General features: G+C 38.7%; 1 protein-coding gene across 1 annotated transcript in view; it reads left to right on the plus strand.

Annotated features, from left to right (window-relative positions):
* LOC126094930 (modular serine protease-like) overlaps positions 1 to 19,740 on the plus strand; it is a 327,160-nt gene that overhangs the window by 156,131 nt on the left and 151,289 nt on the right. The window contains exon 4 of the mRNA XM_049909577.1: positions 13,121 to 13,306. Within this exon, the coding sequence (XP_049765534.1) occupies positions 13,121 to 13,306 (186 nt within the window). The remainder of the gene's footprint in view (positions 1 to 13,120; positions 13,307 to 19,740) is intronic.

Here is a 19,740-nt window from a genome sequence, read left to right on the forward strand (position 1 = left end):
TCTTAAAGATGTACATCTTACAGTATGTATAAAACAGACTCTTGCATAGTATTAGCTAGACGTTTGCAGATCTGTTGTTTTGCCAGTGCGTAACGATTTGCGGGGGCCGCTGACAGCACTAAGCCCTGTACCCACTCAGCATGGTCCTCAAGGGCATTAATAAGTGCAATAAATTTGGCACTGTCTGAATCAATGTTTAGGGTGGTGAATGTAGTCTCTGCCAAAATAAACCACGTATGCAGATTGTCCATCGTGAACCTTGATAATTTAGGAATTTTCTCACTCTTGTGTTGTGGATGTAACAGATTTTATAGCACAGTGGACGGGAGTGGTGGAGTGTTTATGAATCTGTCACTCGCTGCGTTTACAGCGGCTGGTTTAAACATGGCTGGCGCGGGAGGCGTGGCAGGCGCAGCCGGGGCTGCAGAAACAATCGGGGCGCGGGAAGACTGTCCAACCAGTAATTGTTGTCACTGAACTTTGTACCCATCTGTTTTTGTAGTGAGTCTTGTAGTGGGTGGGGAGAGAATGTGTCCCAAACTGATTTATCAGCAATATATGGGGAGCTTCAAGTGATTTGTGGGCTCGAAAAGTCTGTGAAGTTCATAGTGTTGGGGCACTGTTGTACACTACATGTCACAGGAGGTTGTACATACGGCGCACTGTGAGTCACAAATTTAGGCACAGCACTCATGATTGGTTTGTTATAGATGAACGTAGATAAAGATTTCATAGCAGGTGACATCACTGACGATGTTGAAAGAGTCCACAATGGCATTGTTGATGACGGAGAAAACTCCACGGCGTTGTACTTATCTTCCAATTTTATCCCAATTGTTGGTGGCGTTGTGCATAGGAAACTGTGGAGAGGCAGTGTAGAGGCACCATTAGTATCATGTTGTAGTCCGAAAGGAGTGGAAGGTGAGCGATATGGAGATGTCGAAGTAAACGGCCACATTGTCGAATTGGACGTATGTTGTGCATCAGAGGTCACCAGTATGGCATGTGTTATAAGTATAACACAGAAAACACCATTTACTTTCACTATGTAATATTTTTATTGGCACAAGATAAATCAAAACACAAAGAAATAGTTTTTGACGATCACGGTAACCGCCATGATGAATGTCTCACACCAACTACTCAACAACCAAAGTAAGTGAAACGAAGTACAAAAAAGCAAAGATATTATAATTTTCTGGCAGTTCTGCCACAAGATCAATTAAGTCCAAGAACTGGTACCTGTATTATATTTGAAAAGCAGATGAACTGTTTGCAAGAACACCGCAACCAGTTGAAATACTATCAACCCACGTATTTTCCATTAAAACAGTAATGACCCATCATGAAACATAGGTAATTATTAGACATAGGGTATTTAAATACTCAGTAAAATAATACATGCTTTATATCATTAATTTCACAAAGATCATCAAATTTGAATTTGTAAAGATGATCGACATAAATTAACTAGAAGGTCCGTAATAAAGCAAAAGGCAGACAGTGGATTGGGACTGGAAGAAACAATTGCTTTCACATACTTTTGGTTCACAAGTGTTGCTGTAATGTACATATTATAACATTACAAACTACCAGTGCCACAGCAGAAATTATAGTTTATAGTTTTGTGTTTAGCTTCTTTAAAGTTATATGAACAAAGTGTTCACTGGTTTTATGAAATTGATAGTTGTAAGTTAATAAAGTAAAAATAATACTCATCTTTCATCTAAATTGTCATGCCAACAATGGGGGTTGCAGTCTCTTCACTGCAGTTGCTATCTATTTGGGTTTTTAGTATGTGGTACATAGTGATGATATTCTAAACACATTCTTGCACACACATATTTTAAAAGATATAGTTCCCCCTGTTTTTGGCTGGTTGCAGTACCAACATAGCAAGGCCATAGAGGGTAGTGTTACATGGCTTGAGTCATCCAGACTTGTGCCTATACTTATACACACATATTCTATAGACCAACGCCTTGTTGATGCAACCACTCTCTTCTGTCATTGGCTATTCATTTCAGTTTTATGTAGTTTTCTGATCCTCTTCTAGGTGTCTTCCAAATACTTCATCCTAGGCTGCCCTCTTCCTTTCTTTCCCAGCACTTCCCCTTCAAAAATGTTAATGATGAATATGTTGTGGCTTAGGAAACGTTCAGAATTTTTTTTAATTTTTTTATTTTATTTATTTATTTTTTTTTTCCATTGACTTCCTTTAAGACTTCCAGGTTGATTTTTCTATCCATCCAGAACAAATCTAGCCATTTTCCACCATATCCACATTTAAGTAACTTAAAGTTTATGTCTGTCTTATCCAACTTTCATGTCCATAGAGCAGTGTAGTCCATGCAAATGATTTCACAAAGGATTTTCTGACCTCTATATTCATATGTTTGCTGATTACAATGTTTTTCTTAGACATAAATGCCTGTATTCCTGATCCAACCCTTCTCTTCACTTTCATTAAGCATCTATTGTCCTCTACGATTATACTGCCGAGGTAACAAAATTTTCACCTGATCAGTTTTAATTTTTGTTTTTTTCCTTCAGAGTCTGCAATGGTTATGTCATCAGCAAATCTGAATCAATGGCCTTCATCATTGGCTGTTATTCCCTTCGTCTTTTTCTGCATGACCCGAAAAACATCCTCAATAAAGACATTAAATAAATAAAGGGTGTACATTACGTCTGTGAACACTTTCAATTATTTATTGCATAAGAACTAAACCTCCCCATGAACCATAGACCTTGCCGTTGGTGGGGAGGCTTGTGTGCCTCAGCAATAGAGATAGCCGTACTGTAGGTGCAACCACAATGGAGGGGTAATTAAAACTTCCGGGCTAAGAGGCCGTGGTCCAATAATAGAAATACTTCTCCCTGACGTTTCGTTGCCAGCTGCGGGCAACATCATCTGAGGTGAGTCTATGACTGGCTGCTAGGCTGTGGAGGTTCTGTTTATATAGAGCGCGTAGAGGGCGCCACCACTCGTCACATGTTGCCAACAGTAAAACTATCTCTGGCTGGCGTCATTACTCTTGATCGAAGGTAAGCGATTGTCACATCTTTGGTACAGAGTCTATCGCCATATCTTATCTAGCTTCAAGCCTACTTCTTTCCTGTTAAAATTATTGTGGTGTTTAAAAATCTCTACAGCCTCTCTATACATACGTGTGTAATAATGCGATGCCTTAGCTAGCACGCTCGTCTCACTAAATTTTATTTCATGGTCACCCGTTTCAAAAACATGTTCCACTACAGCCGATTTGTCCGTGTGTCCCAGTCGACAATTCCTTTTATGTTCAGTTAGGCGAGTATTGATACTTCTTTTTGTGGTTCCAATGTAAACCTTCCCACAACTACATGGAATCTTATAGACACCAGGAGTAACTAGAGGGTGTCGTGCATCTTTCGCCGATCTTAAGCATTCACTAATCTTCTTTGTGGGTCTGAAGATTGTTTCAACTCTGAACTTGGCCAGCACTTTCCCGATACGGTCCGTAATATTGTGGATGAATGGAAGAAAAACTTTCCCCACCGATGGTTGTTGTTGTTGCACGTTTTCGGAAATTTTTCTTCTGGGATGGAGTGCTCTATCTATCTCCTTGCCAGCGTACCCATTTTTCTGGAAAGCAGTTCGCAAGTGGTTTAGTTCCTCTTGCAAATAAGCTGGCTCACAGATTTTATTAGCCCTGTCCACCAATGTCTTGATAATACCTCTCTTCTGCCTGGGATGATGGTTTGAATCCTTATGAATATAACGATCGGTATGCATATCTTTTCTGTAGACTTTGTGACCCAGAGTCCCATCTGCTCGTTTAATTACTGAGATGTCCAAAAAATTTATCTGTCCGTTACTTTCTGTCTCCATAGTGAATTGTATTTTTGAATTGATGCTATTCAAATGCTTCAAAAAACGGTTCAGTTCTTCTTCACCGTGATTCCATATGACAAAAGTGTCGTCCACATACCGATACCACTTCAAAGGCCTTTTTCTAGCTGACTGCAGTGCTTGCTGTTCAAAAAATTCCATAAAAATATTAGCAACGCCTGGACTTAGAGGGCTACCCATTGCCACTCCATTAATTTGTTCATAGAACTCATTATTATACTGAAAATAAGTCGTGGAAAGGCAATGTCTAAACAAAGCTACTATATCAGTAGGAAATATGTCAGATATGCAAGCAAGAGCTTCGTTGACAGGAACCATCGTGAACAGAGACACCACATTAAAGCTGACAAGAATATCACTGGGGCTGACGGTAATCTCCTTCAATTTTTCGATGAAGTGCATAGAGTTTTTAATATGATGATCAGTTTTTCCAATAAACGGTTGTAACAAGGTGGCAAGATGTCTAGCCAGCTCTTGAATAGGGGATCCAATAGCACTTACTATCAGTCTCAGTGGGACATTAGGTTTATGCACCTTAGGTAGACCATATAATCTAGGAGGATAAGCTTCCGTTTTGCAAAGATCTTTTTTATCCTCTGAAGGAATAGAAGACTTTTTTATTAATTGATTGGTACCTGTCAACACTTTCGTTGTAGGATACTTTTTCAACTTTTTATACGTGGTAAGATCCAAAAGGTCACTGATCTTCTTGTGGTAGTCTTCACTCTTCATCACCACGGTAGCATTTCCCTTGTCAGCAGAAAGTACAATAATACTCTTGTCCACATTAATCTCCCATAATGCTTTCTTTTCTCCTTGAGACAGATTACTGCTAGGTGGCTTAGCTTTACGCAGTATCCTGGCTGTTTCCATCTTAACTTCATCAGCAGTGTGTGATGGTAACAGCTGAATCCCCGCCTCTATATTAGCTACAATATCCTCCGTTGGAATCTTCAGTGGAGTAATTGCAAAATTTCCTCCTTTCGAGAGAACAGAAGTTTCTTCCCTGGATAACTCTTTTCCGGACAAATTTATAACTGTTCGAGAATTGTCTGTAACCGTTGTTTCCTGTCTGCTCTTATGTAGATAGTCAAACTTCTTCTTCTGTCTATTAGAAGACACTTCTGCACTATGTTCCATGGATCTAAATGTTAGCCCATCCACCTTATTCCAATCGGAAGCCTGCATTGTATTGCTAATAAATAGATGGAGATTTAATAGTTGACTGCATGTTACCGCCAATCCTCGACGTGTTTGATGGATCCGTTCTCGTAGCATTGCCAGTTCCATGCGTGAATAGATACGGCTAGCTTGCGCTGAATGAAACAATCTTCTCACCTTAAAAAACTTCGAAACTGTACCGGTGTCACGACAACGTAGGAAGAAAGTGAGCGAACAAAGCTGCTGGGCCTTCTTCTTGCGTAGGCTCTCCAATCGTCGTACCATAACCGATATATCCTCCCCGTAGAGGCGTCTAATCATAGCGTGTAGGCTTTCACGGCCGGTGTCTTCAGTAATTAAAACTTCCGGGCTAAGAGGCCGTGGTCCAATAATAGAAATACTTCTCCCTGACGTTTCGTTGCCAGCTGCGGGCAACATCATCTGAGGTGAGTCTACGACTGGCTGCTAGGCCGTGGAGGTCCTGTTTATATAGAGCGTGTAGAGGGCACCACCACTCGTCACATGTTGTCAACAGTAAAACTATCTCTGGCTGGCGTCATTACTCTCGATCGAAGGTAATCGATTGTCACATCTTTGGTACAGAGTCGATCGCCATATCTTATCTAGCTTCAAGCCTTCTTCTTTCCTGTTAAAATTATTGTGGTGTTTAAAAATCTCTATAGCCTCTCTATACATACGTGTGTAATAATGCGATGTCTTAGCTAGCACGCTCGTCTCACTAAATTTTATTTCATGGTCACCCGTTTCAAAAACATGTTCCACTACAGCCGATTTGTCCGTGTGCCCCAGTCGACAATTCCTTTTATGTTCAGTTAGGCGAGTATTGATACTTCTTTTTGTGGTTCCAATGTAAACCTTCCCACAACTACACGGAATCTTATAGACACCAGGAGTAGCTAGAGGGTGTCGTGCATCTTTCGCCGATCTTAAGCATTCACTAATCTTCTTTGTGGGTCTGAAGATTGTTTCAACTCTGAACTTGGCCAGCACTTTCCCGATACGGTCCGTAATATTGTGGATGAATGGAAGAAAAACTTTCCCCACCAATGGTTGTTGTTGTTGCACGTTTTCGGAAATTTTTCTTCTGGGATGGAGTGCTCTATCTATCTCCTTGCCAGCGTACCCATTTTTCTGGAAAGTGGTTCGCAAGTGGTTTAGTTCCTCTTGCAAATAAGCTGGCTCACAGATTTTATTAGCCCTGTCCACCAATGTCTTGATAATACCTCTCTTCTGCCTGGGATGATGGTTTGAATCCTTATGAATATAACGATCGGTATGCGTATCTTTTCTGTAGACTTTGTGACCCAGAGTCCCATCTGCTCGTTTAATTACTGAGACGTCCAAAAAATTTATCTGTCCGTTACTTTCTGTCTCCATAGTGAATTGTATTTTTGAATTGATGCTATTCAAATGCTCCAAATGTGGGTAAGCTCCTACAAACAGCACAGCAAACACATTGTTGTGGCCAAGATAGACACGAAGCCCACACCTACGACAGTAGTACAAGTCTATATGCCAACTAGCTCTGCAGATGACGAAGAAATTGAAGAAATGTGTGATGAAATAAAAGAAATTATTCAGATAGTGGAGGGAGACGAAAATTTAATAGTCATGGGTGACTGGAATTCGAGAGTAGGAAAAGGGAGAGAAGGAAACATAGTAGGTGAATATGGATTGGGAGTAAGAAATGAAAGAGGAAGCCACCTGGTGGAATTTTGCACAGAGCACAACTTAATCATAGCTAACACTTGGTTCAAGAATCATAAAAGAAGGTTGTATACATGGAAGAAGCCTGGAGATACTGACAGGTTTCAGATCGATTATATAATGGTAAGACAGAGATTTAGGAAGGTTTTAAACTGTAAGACATTTCCAGGGGCAGATGTGGACTCTGACCACAATCTATTGGTTATGAACTGTATATTAAAACTGAAGAAACTGCAAAAAGGTGGGAATTTAAGGAGGTGGGACATGGATAAACTGACTAAACCAGAGGTTGTACAGAGTTTCAGGGAGAGCATAAGGAAAGAATTGACAAGAATGGGGGAAAGAAATACTGTAGAAGAAGAATGGGTAGCTTTGAGGGATGAAGTAGTGAAGGCAGCAGAGGATCAAGTAGGAAAGAAGAATAGGGCAAGTAGAAATCCTTGGGTGACAGAAGAAATATTGAATTTAATTAATGAAAGGAGAAAATATAAAAATGCAGTAAATGAAGCAGGCAAAAAGGAATACAAACGTCTCAAAAATGAGATCGACAGGAAGTAAAAATTGGCTAAGCAGGCATGGCTAGAGGACAAATGTAAGGATGTAGATGCTTATCTCACTAGAGGTAAGATAGATACTGCCTACAGGAAAATTAAAGAGACCTTTGGGTCAAAGAGAACCACTTGTATGAATATCAAGAGCTCAGATGGAAATCCAGTTCTAAGCAAAGAAGGGAAAGCAGAAAGGTGGAAGCAGTATATAGAGGGTCTATACAAGGGAGAAGTACTTGAGGACAATGTTATAGAAATGGAAGAGGATGTAGATGATGATGAAATGGGAGATATGATACTATGTGAAGAGTTTGATAGAGCACTGAAGGACCTGAGTTGAAACAAGGCCCCGGGAGTAGACAACATTTCATTAGAACTACTGACAGCCTTGGGAGAGCCAGTCCTGACAAAACTCTACCATCTGGTGAGCAAGATGTATGAGACAGGCGAAATACCCTCAGACTTCAAGAAGAATATAATAATTCCAATCCCAAAGAAAGCAGGCATTGACAGATGTGTAAATTACCGAACTATCAGTTTAATAAGTCACAGCTGCAAAATCCTAATGCGAATTCTTTACAAACAAATGGAAAAAACTGGTAGAAGCTGACCTTGGGGAAGATCAGTTTGGATTCTGTAGAAATGTGGGAACACATGAGGCAATACTGACCCTACGACTTATTTTAGGAGCTAGATTAAGGAAAGACAAACCTTCGTTTCTAGCATTTGTAGACTTAGAGAAAGCTTTTGACAATGCTGACTGGAATACTCTCTTTCAAATTCTGAAGGTGGGAGGGGTCAAATACAGGGAATGAAAGGCTATTTACAATTTGTACAGAAACCAGATGGCAGTTATAAGAGTCTAGGCAAATGAAAGGGAAGCAGTGGTTGGGAAGGGAGTGAGACAGGGTTGTAGCCTGTCCCCGATGTTCAATCTGTATATTGAGTAAGCAGTAAAGAACACAAAAGAAAAATTCAGAGTAGGTATTAAAATCCATGGAGAAGAAATCAAAACTTTGAGGTTCACTGATGACATTGTAATTATGTCAGAGACAGCAAAGGACTTGGAAGAGCAGTTGAACAAAATGGACAGTGTCTTGAAAGGAGGATGTAAGATGAACATCAACAAAAGCAAAACGAGGATAATGGAATGTAGTCGAATTACGTCGGGTGATGCTGAGGGAATTAGATTAGGAAATGAGACACTTATAGTAGTAAAGGAGTTTTGCTATATGGGGAGCAAAATAACTGATGATGGTCGAAGTAGAGATATAAAATGTAGACTGGCAATGGCAAGGAAAGTGTTTCTGAAGAAGAGAAATTTGTTAACATCAAGTATAAATTTAAGTTTCAGGAAGTCGTTTCTGAAAGTAAATGTATGGAGTGTAGCCATGTATGGAAGTGAAACATGGACGATAACTAGTTTGGACAAGAAGAGAATAGAAGCTTTCAAAATGTGGTGCTACAGAAGAATGCTGAAGATTAGATGGGTAGATCACATAATTAATGAGGAGTTACTGAATAGGATTGGGGAGAAGAGGAGTTTGTGGCACAACTTGACTAGAAGAAGGGATTGGTTGGTAGGACATGTTCTGAGGCATCAAGGGTTCACCAATTTAGTATTGGAGGGCAGCATGGAGGGTAAAAATTGTAGAGGGAGACCAAGAGATGAATACACTAAGCAGATTCAGAGGGCTGTAGGCTGCAGTAGGTACTGAAAGATGAAGAAGCTTGCACAGGATTGAGTAGCGTGGATATCGGCATCAAACCAGTCTCAGGACTGAAGACCACAACAACAAGAACTAAACATTGTACAGATGTAATACATATTGCATTTTGAAGAGAAACTCTGAAAGTTTTTTTTACAAACATTCGATATGCGAGCCATGAGTGACTTAGCATGTGTCAATATGATAATTGAATTCTTGCCATACCCATCCCAGCATGGCATCATTGACCGTGGCAGTTGCTTCCTGTATTCTCTCCTGGAGCTCTGCTACATCATGTGGTAGAGGCGGTATATACACCAGATCTTTAACGTGCCCCACAGAAAAAAGTCACACGGAGTGAGATCTGGTGATCAGGAAGGCCAGTTCAGCTGTCCCCTTATGTAGCACAGCCATGTTTGCGACTAATGCTGACTATTGGCAAATTACCAAACTACACTGTAGCGGTGAACATGAGGAAACAAAAAAAAAGAAAGCTTTCAGGGTTTCTCTTCAATATGACATATGTATGATATCTGTACAATATTTGGTTCTTGTCAATAAATAATTGAAAGTGTTCCCAGAATTCATGTACACCCTGTACTGAGATAATAGACACCCTTGTCCAACTCCTTTTCTATTGTGGTATCTTCCTCTACCTTATCGATGTTCATTTTTGTGCTTCGGTTTTGATGCAGTTGACTAATAATACTTATATCGTTCCAGTCAAGTCGTGTTTTTTTTTTTCATAGTTCTAAAGAGTAGTTGCCATTTCACATTGTCAAAAGCTTATTCTAAGTCAATGAATGTAAGATAAGGTCTTATGTTCATACCTTCCTTTTCTCCAATAGCATGCGCAAGGCCAAATTACTTCTCTTGCTCCTCTGACTTCTCTAAATCGAAATTGGTCTTCTCCAATATACTTATCTACTTTTCCTTGTATTCTGCTTTTAACTGTAGTAATTAGTATTTGGGAGGCAAGTGATAACATTGATAGTGTTCTATAACTGGTGTAGTTGCTTTGGTGCCTTTCCTGTTTTAGGTACAGTCATATTAAGCATTTTGTGAAGTTTTCTGGCATGATTCCTCTTTTGTAGCAGTCATTTATTTGAATAATTGGTGTTTAATTTTATTACATAAATTTTTCATCGACTCTGCAGGGATGCCATCAACACAGCTCTTCTTTGACACACCAAAGGGCATCATCAAATTCATGTCTCATGATTATAGGACCTTGCATTTCTCTTTCAGACTCATTGATGTCTTCCATTAGATTATTTTCATCATCGTATTTCTTGTCATTGTACAGTTCTTCTACATATTCTTTACAATGAACTCGTATCTCATCATTGTCTGTCAGTGTGTGGAGATTGTGGGAGGTTACGATTGGCTCATGTTTGACAGCTAGCGATCAGCTGTTTGCAAAATGTCAGCTGAGCAAGCCACAAGGAGTGCTGGCAGTTGACTGCTCTTTGCTGATGTACAGATGTTCCACACAATGAACTTTTTGTTGCTTCTTACTTTTTTACTTTTGATCAGTTGTTGATGGAGACTGTATGGTTAATACTGGTTACACCTAACTGAACATTATTTTTTTTTCTTTTACAGTGTTAGAAGTATGCCGCACTATGTGTCATTAGAAGTAAAGTGTTGAGATTAATTGTGTATGCAGTCTTCTTCTGTATATAACCACTGGTCATGCACTTCAAATCAATGCCAGTGACAAGTGATATCCCTTTGTTTATTTTTTACTACTATAGATTTTGTTCTAGGTTTGCATTGAAGGGCTTTGATTTTCTTATAAAGTTGATCTTGTCTTCCTTTTCTCTGACCTTCTTCCATCTCTTTACTAGAGATTTTATTCCATTTCTCTTTCTCTTGTTGTCCTCCCTGAACTTATTCCATTCCTGAATTGGGTTTGGAATTTCTTCTGTCATTAAAGGATTTCTGGGCTCCAGTTTCCTTTTCTCCAAAAACCGTCATTTTATTCCAGTGCATCAGCTCATCACTTCCATTATATATTTTATTGGTCCTTTCTTCAAAAGCTATATTTGTTTCTCTTCTTTCCATCCTTCTACTCTCATTTCTTTTCCACAGATCTCTTGGTTCTTTTAAATCTAATGTGACACTTGGCCAACACAAGTTTATAGTCACTATCAGTGTCTGGACCTGAATAGCTGTGACATGATTTTATCTATTTCCTACACCATTGCTTCATTAGTGTATAATCTAACTGAAATGGTCTTTTGTTTGGCACCTTCCATGTGTACTTTCTTCTAAGAGGAATTTCAAATGACATGTTTGTAGTGAATATATCATTTTGATTGCTGAAATCTACCAAATGTTTCATTTGTTGTCTCCAAGCCCAACTTCCTTCTGTCTTTTTGCCTGTATGGGATCCCACTATCACATTAAAAAATGTCCATTAATGCAACACTGTCTTTTCCTTTAGTTACAGATCTTCAGTATCATCTTACACAGTCCACACTTCTTCCAAGCCATGAGCTAGTTTTGGGAAATATGTCTTAATTATTACCAAGTACACAAGCGTACTATTTATTTTTACCATCATTAACTGGCTACTGACATAAGTATTGCAAAGATTACTTGACAATTTTCCTCCTGTTACAGTTGCCACTCCATGCTTTTCTGTGTTCTCACCGCCACTATAAATTATTCTAAACTCGTAACTGCAGAAATCCCTATTTCCTTCCTGTCTTCTCTCACATAGACCTAATACACCTATCTTATTCTTCCTCATGTGGTCTTTCACTTCATCCAGTTTTCCTGCTTTTAATAGCATTCATGCAGTCTGCACTCCCTTCTTCTTGATAATATCTTGAGAAGCTCTCTAACTGTCCTGCCACATTTAGGGTTCCAAAACCCATGATCAGTAACTGATTCCTCATTAATGTCAACTTCCATTGTTGTATTTTACATCTTTAATAGAGTGGTTCCCTTTTGCCTTCCCCATTCTATGCTACTGACTGAGATGCATCAGTTCCTCTGCATTCACGTATCCTGACCTTGATTTGCTTATCCATCCTCTGAGGAAGCTGTTGCTGTTGATATAAATGGGGGGAGGCACACTTAGACTGGTGGCCAGTCAGTCCCCTATTAGTCACCTATTATGACAGGCAGAGGTTATCATGGGGGAATTTTAACCCACAGCCAACACAGGTATGTCGCCTTGCAATTACCAAAAAGACTGCTCTGCTGCCCCTCTTCAGGAATCACAGATTTGTCTGGTCTCTATGCAGATAACCCTCCATTGTGGTTACACATGTAGTGCAGCTATCTGTATAACTGAAGGATGCAACAACCTTCCCCTCCCAACCCCCCCCCCCCCCCCCCCCCTCATTGAAGTCCATGTTTCTAGTTCACTAATGAGCAAGAAAAAAGACCCAGTTACAATTTCAGTGATCAGTTGCTTACTACTGTTGAAGATAAATGTAAGCTGTCATAAAGATCTTACAACAAGGAAAAAGAATTCAGCAATCAATCACAAATCCAACCTATATTTTTATTGCAGATCTAGATTTTGCCTATTGCATAGCTATCTTCAGTGCATTTGAATCAAGTCTTATAGATTTGTCAAGCTTTTGACAACACATATTACCATAAGATTTTAAGGCATACCTGACCAGACAACATGTATTGTCAAAAACTTAACAAGTTTATATGACTTGATTTAAAAGCACCGAAGATAGCAATGCTAAAGGTGAAATCTAGATCTGCAATAAAAATACAGGTTGGATCTGCAACTGATTGCTGAGTTCCTTTTCCTTTTTTGAAAATGTATTACAGTCACTGTGGACAACTGTTCTGTTGAAATCAACCTTTGATAAAGATCTTAATAATTCATCCAAATATGAAATGACAAGACAACTGAACGTACATGTCATAACATAAAGCACTATTATATAATTTCAGTGAAATGTGGAGATACTAAATCACATGCAAAAATTAACTTCTGTGTTTGTGATGTATTACAGATTGCTTATTTGGCATAAAAAGACTGATTATTTTTCTCTGGCATGTAGAAATTATTCTTGCACTTACCATATTTTTTTATGTTGGAACAGGCCTGCAGTTACTAATTTCATTGCAAGCAATGTGCTCCAGGCTTCAGTTCCTTGTACAGAAGAAAAGTTCCAGTGTCCCACTGGAGAATGTATTAATTCTCAACTGAAATGTAATGGCAGAAATGACTGTCCAGACGGTGCTGATGAACGTCTTCCAGAATGCCGATCTAAAATTCCTAGCTGCAAGTAAGTATAGTACTTAAATATTATTCATTTACCATCACTGAGCAAATATTCTAGGCAGAAAAGCTGGTTATTTTAGCGTCCCAACTAAGGTTCTAAACAGGGTGCTTAAAAAAAGAAATGCATCAATTTTTTATAAGATAAAACTAGGCAAAAGGTTATATGCACACTCATATTCAGATAAACAGATAACCTTAAAAGACTAGAGATAGGATGTTCATGTTCACAGGACTTGTACATTAGTGTTTTTGTAGAAATAATTAACATTTGAACTATGTTGGCCCACAGGTCCTAAGTCAAAATTGAAATTGTGGCACAACACCACCTACCGTTAAAATTTTCCGTAGCTCCTATTGTTCCTATGAATTGGAGGTAATGGATCGGTGTGACTTGAGCAGACACACTGGATGCCTGACAGACATATGCACAAACTGTACCATCAAACCAGTGAGTCTGAAGAGGGCATATTATTGGCATGAGAAAATGTGATGCTACCATCTGGAAAATGATGCTCGTGTGTGATGAAGTGTTTCGGCAGTGCAACGGGTGTGTGCAGAATGGTTCACGGAAAGCTGTAGAACACGATGAGATGGGTCAGGTCACCACCCCCCAAGAAGACTGACACCTCATCTGAATGGTGTTGTATTACACATCTGCATCCTCCTTTACTCTGGCACAGCAGTGGAACCATGTAACACATCATACACTATCAGGGCTGACAGTCCATTGTCGTTTATAACGGCATGAGTTACATGCATGTTGTCCACCTTTTCACCTACCTTTGACAAATGTGCAGAAAGATGTTAGATGCCAATGATGTATGGAACGATGTCACTGGGAACCAGAATGGCATCAGATAATGTTTTCAGACAAATCCAGGTTTTGTTTTTGTGAAAATGATGGCCACATTTTGGTTTGATACATACTGGGGGAGTTGCATCACAGTGACTGCATTCACACAAGACATGCAGCACCAGCTCAACACCCTATGGTGTGGGAAGCTATTAGGTACAACCACAAACCACAGTTGATGTGTGTCCAGGGCACTGTGATCAGCTTGACCTATGTAAGTGATCACATGCTGAACTCAAATGCTGTTCATTTCTGCAGAATGTACTAATGTACACGTCCTGTGAATATTTATGTCCCATCTCTAGTTATTCAAGGTGCTCTGTTTTTTTTTGAAAATGTGTGTGTGTGTGTGTGTGTGTGTGTGTGTGTGTTCACTGTTTAGAAATTGTGCTGACACAAGAACAAGATCAGTGAGTATTTTCATAGGGTATGAACAATGTAAAAAGGGAAATGCAGTCCCATTATTCCATGTGGCAGACTCAGTATTCTGCTATAGTCAAACCAGTGGTGTTAATTGACAGTTCTACATTGATTATGCCAAATCGTGTAATCAATGACATATTTTGTCGAAAAAAAATGTCTGCATGCTTTCATCAACTGGAGATCCAGGGTCATTTCTGATTATGACAAAAAAAATCACAGTAGATCTCACACAGTTGGTGGACCAGAATTGAGGAGTGAGTATTTTGATGAGTAGATAATGATCCTGAAGTAAGTGTGCAAAGAATTGGTGGTGATAACATTATAAACCACATTCCTATGTGGTCAATTCTGCACACGTAGTTACTGTACCCACTCAGTGTGAGCAAGCCATCAGGTTGCAAGACCACCTCATCATGCCATATTACAGTTCTGCCAATGGATTTGAAAGAGGAGTGCTGAAGATCTGTAGTTCACAGCTTGCATTTTAATACATGAAACAGGATTCACACTAGGTGGGATAGTAGATTACCACAGTAATCACCTGTTGACAGATGCAAATCCCTGAGCAATCATAAGCAATGCAAAAGTTTTGTTTTAGCATTGGTGGATAGGATACTTCTTATAAACACCCTGTATATAGCACTAAACAATCTCTCTGATTTTATAAAGTGCAAAACATTCTTAATTCTGAGAATGATCTGAGGACATATTGGAGTATTATTAATCAAGAAATGAATCAATTTTGCAGTGCTACTGATACTGAATTCCCAGATGGTAGTAGCAGCAGACAGAGGATATGGAATTAAAATCATTGGCTACTAAATTCAAAGAATTCTTCCTAACAATAGCTGAAACCACAGGGACAAAAAGTTGTTCATCAACAGCAGAACCAATAAACTTAATTATACAGGTAGTTTACCATCAGACATCAGTTTTGCCAACTCATTTGTTAGAGAGATGACAAAGATCATTAGGTCACTAAAAAAGTAGAAATAATTTTGGCTGTGATAGTATCACAGCTTAAGTACTAAAATCATGTGCTGACTCAGTAGCACCAACCATGAATTACCTATATAATCGATCAATGCACCAAGGAATATTTCCTAAAAGACTGAAATATGCAGCGCACAGTAGTAACACAAATACAGGGCTATTACAAATGATTGAAGTGATTTCATAAATTCACTGTAGCTCTATTCATTGACATATGGTCACATCACACCACAGATACATAGAAAAACTCATAAAGTTTTGTTCAGCTGAAGCCGCACTTCAGGTTTCTGCCGCCAGAGCACTCAAGAGCACAGTGAGACAAAATGGTGACAGGAGCTGAGAAAGCGTATGTCGTGCATGAAATGCACTCACATCAGTCGGTCATGACAGTGCAACGACACTTCAGGACGAAGTTCAACAAAGACCCACCAACTGCTAACTCCATTTGGTGATGGTATGTGCAGTTTAAAGCTTCTGGATGCCTCTATAAGGGGAAATCAACGGGTCGGGCTGCAGTGAGTGAAGAAACGGTTGAACGCGTGCGGGCAAGTTTCACGCGTAGCCCGTGGAAGTCGACGAATAAAGCAAGCAGGGAGCTAAACGTACCACAGCCAACAGTTTGGAAAATCTTACAGAAAAGGCTAAAGCAGAAGCCTTACCGTTTACAATTGCTACAAGCCCTGACACCCGATGACAAAGTCAAACGCTTTGAATTTTCGGTGCGGTTGCAACAGCTCATGGAAGAGGATGCGTTCAGTGCAAAACTTGTTTTCAGTGATGAAGCAACATTTTTTCTTAATGGTGAAGTGAACAGACACAATGTGCGAATCTGGGCGGTAGAGAATCCTCACGCATTCGTGCAGAAAATTCGCAATTCACCAAAAGTTAACGTGTTTTGTGCAATCTCATGGTTTAAAGTTTACGGCCCCTTTTTCTTCTGCGAAAAAAACGTTACAGGACACGTGTATCTGGACATGCTGGAAAATTGGCTCATGCCACAACTGGAGACCGACAGCACCGACTTCATCTTTCAACAGGATGGTGCTCCACCAGACTTCCATCATGATGTTCGGCATTTCTTAAACAGGAGATTGGAAAACCGATGGATCGGTCGTGGTGGAGATCATGATCAGCAATTCATGTCATGGCCTCCACACTCTCCCGACTTAACCCCATGTGATTTCTTTCTGTGGGGTTATGTGAAAGATTCAGTGTTTAAACCTCCTCTACCAAGAAACGTGCCACAACTGCGAGCTCGCATCAACGATGCTTTCGAACTCATTGATGGGGACATGCTGCGCTGAGTGTGGGAGGAACTTGATTATCAGCTTGATGTCTGCCGAGTCACTAAAGGGGCACATATCGAACATTTGTGAATGCCTAAAAAAACTTTTTGAGTTTTTGTATGTGTGTGCAAAGCATTGTGAAAATATCTCAAATAATAAAGTTATTGTAGAGCTGTGAAATCGCTTCAGTCATTTGTAATACCCCTGTATATGTAAGAGGAGTTAAGCAACTGAACTCTAATTATAAGCCAATTTCGCTCATTCTTGTTAACTTACCACAGGTTACTGAACCATATTTCTGAAAATAACCTTGAAATGGCAGATACGTTTGGCTATGTAAAGGCTTTTGTATAGTTTCACAAATTCAGTTCTAGTAGAGTTAAACAACAAAATCTACCCTGTTGGAATTTTCTATTATCTTTACAAGGACTTTAAATGTGTAGATCACAAAACTGTACTATGGGAACTAAAATGGTATGGAATTAAAGGTCTTCGCCTTGCATAAATGGAATCTTATTTTAACAGTAGAAAACAGAGGATCATTAAAAAATGACCCCTATGACAGGAATGAGACTGAATTCAAAGTGAGGAAACATTAAATTTGTGTACCTCAAGGTTTGAAGCTTGACCCACCCCTGATCTTAGTCCATGTCAATGATTTATTGGAGACAGTGTAGGATTCTTCAAAAATTGTGTTTGCTAATGACACAAGTGTATTGATAAAAAGTTGTTAGTGAATAATGAGAGTAAGGCAATAATGCAACAAAAGGGAACCTGCCATTGGTCACTTTCTGATGCAATCAAAACCTGGCATGGTGATAGAAGGATGAAAATAGAGGGGCACCTCTTTTGGCATAGGTGCAAGCACACAATAGTTTGTGAGAAAATTATGGTAAAAGTTACAATGTGACTTCATCAGGCTACTTGTGTGGCATAAAACAAAGTACGTTGGTAGTGCAGTGGCTAAGTGCACAGTTTTGGAATTTTGTGCCCTGTGTTCAGATTCAATCTTACATTCTGTTTTCCTTCAGTTTTTACAGAAGTATGCAACACTAGTACTTTTTATGATATCATTAAATAAAATGGAGTTAATGGCAAAAGAAATAAAAACTTCAGGTCTTATTAAAAACATATTTTATCATCACTGTTGACATGGATTGACACTTTCCAGAAAGACCAACAATTTTCATTTGTCTCCAGAAGTTAGTGATAAATTTGGTCCTCAAGTCCATCACGATGTAAACCAATCAATGGAATTACACTGCAATGTGCACACAACAGCCACAAAATCTGGAAAGCTTACAAACGAAACCCATCACCAGTTAGTGGACAAAGTAAAGCAACTTTAAGTAAAAATACAGCCATTTCTGTACATTATTGACTTGTGGGTTGGGCAAAACAATCCCTCCTTATATGATAGGCTGTTTGTCAGTGAAATCAAGATACTGAAGTATTCATTGAAAGTAGCTTCTCCTTAGTGTATGCCATTATATTAGCCCTGTGACATATACTTCTACTGAGAGTTAAAGAATTATGTTAGCTGATTGCAGAAGTGCCCTACTCTCATCACACAGCAAGGAGAAATCACAAGTAGAAGTGATGCAATTAAAATACAAATCTTGATCCATAATCAATACCGGGCTCCAGCTGCTTTTGAGAAAATGCTTAGATACAGGTAGTTTGCTACAAAATCATCACAAAGTAGGGAATTTGTTTTCGAATGATATTGTCACAAAAAAAGGGACACTGATGTTTGTGCCTTCACACATTGCTTGTGATATGCTGAATTTTTATGCTTTGAATGTTTCTACAAATGTACTGATTCTCTTGAAGTATAAAAGTAAAAGTAAAAGTAAAAACTTACATACTAAAATTTTTATGTTTTTCATTTTCAGTTACTGTTAATTATATTGTATTGTATAAGATTTGTGATGATACGCTCTGTTTTGAATAAGATTTGAAATGCTTATTTCTTTTGTTGGTAATTCCATTGTATTTCACAATGTCACAAGAGATAATAATGTAATGTACATCTGTGACAACAAAAGAAAAACGAAACACGAGATTGGATTCGAACATGTGGTGCAAAATTTCTAAACTGTTCTCTTAACTACTGTGCTACAAACTGACTTGGTTTTACAATGCACAAGTGGGCTGATGATGTTGCATCAAAAATTTGACTGTCATTTTCACAAAAGCTATTGAGTGTTGGCACCTGCACCTTTATCAGCCTTATTTCACCAGGCCAAGAATCAGAGAGTGATCTATGGGTATTCCCCCTTGTAACATAGATACTACATAGGAATCAAATGGAATTTTTGTTTATTCAAGATAATTTATGAGTATTTTTGCAATATATTTTAGTTTCTCAAGGGTAGGAAATACTAACTTTTTTATGTCTGGATCATCTACCTTATTGTTGTTCAAAGTCGTTCCATTATCTGCAGGAAGTCTCCATATTAATTTTTAATCTATGCATTAATACATGGGTCTCAGGTTATCATAAAGCAAATGACTGAACTAACAATTCCTAGCTTTATTCACTTTTCTCTGTGTTCACATCATCTTTCATCATACAATTATAGAGACTTTTCATAAGTTAGAACACTTCACTATTCTGGCCGATCAACAAATCCTTACAGAGTCTACTCACAACCTCATAGTCATCATCATTCAATAATTTCACAGCAGTAAGGTCTCAACACCAAGTTGAAGATATTAAGATTCAGAGACAATACATTCCAAAGATTTATTTGAATAAAAATAATATATGTACTTTTTATATTAAACTGAGATCAAGAAATTATACTTTCAAAATAAACTAACTGTTCTGTCTACTTATCAAAAAGTTAAATAAAAAATAATAAAATAAAAAGGCTAATA

This window comes from Schistocerca cancellata, chromosome 8, assembly GCF_023864275.1.
Source record: "Schistocerca cancellata isolate TAMUIC-IGC-003103 chromosome 8, iqSchCanc2.1, whole genome shotgun sequence".
In the NCBI taxonomy this organism is placed as follows: Eukaryota; Metazoa; Arthropoda; class Insecta; order Orthoptera; family Acrididae; genus Schistocerca; species Schistocerca cancellata.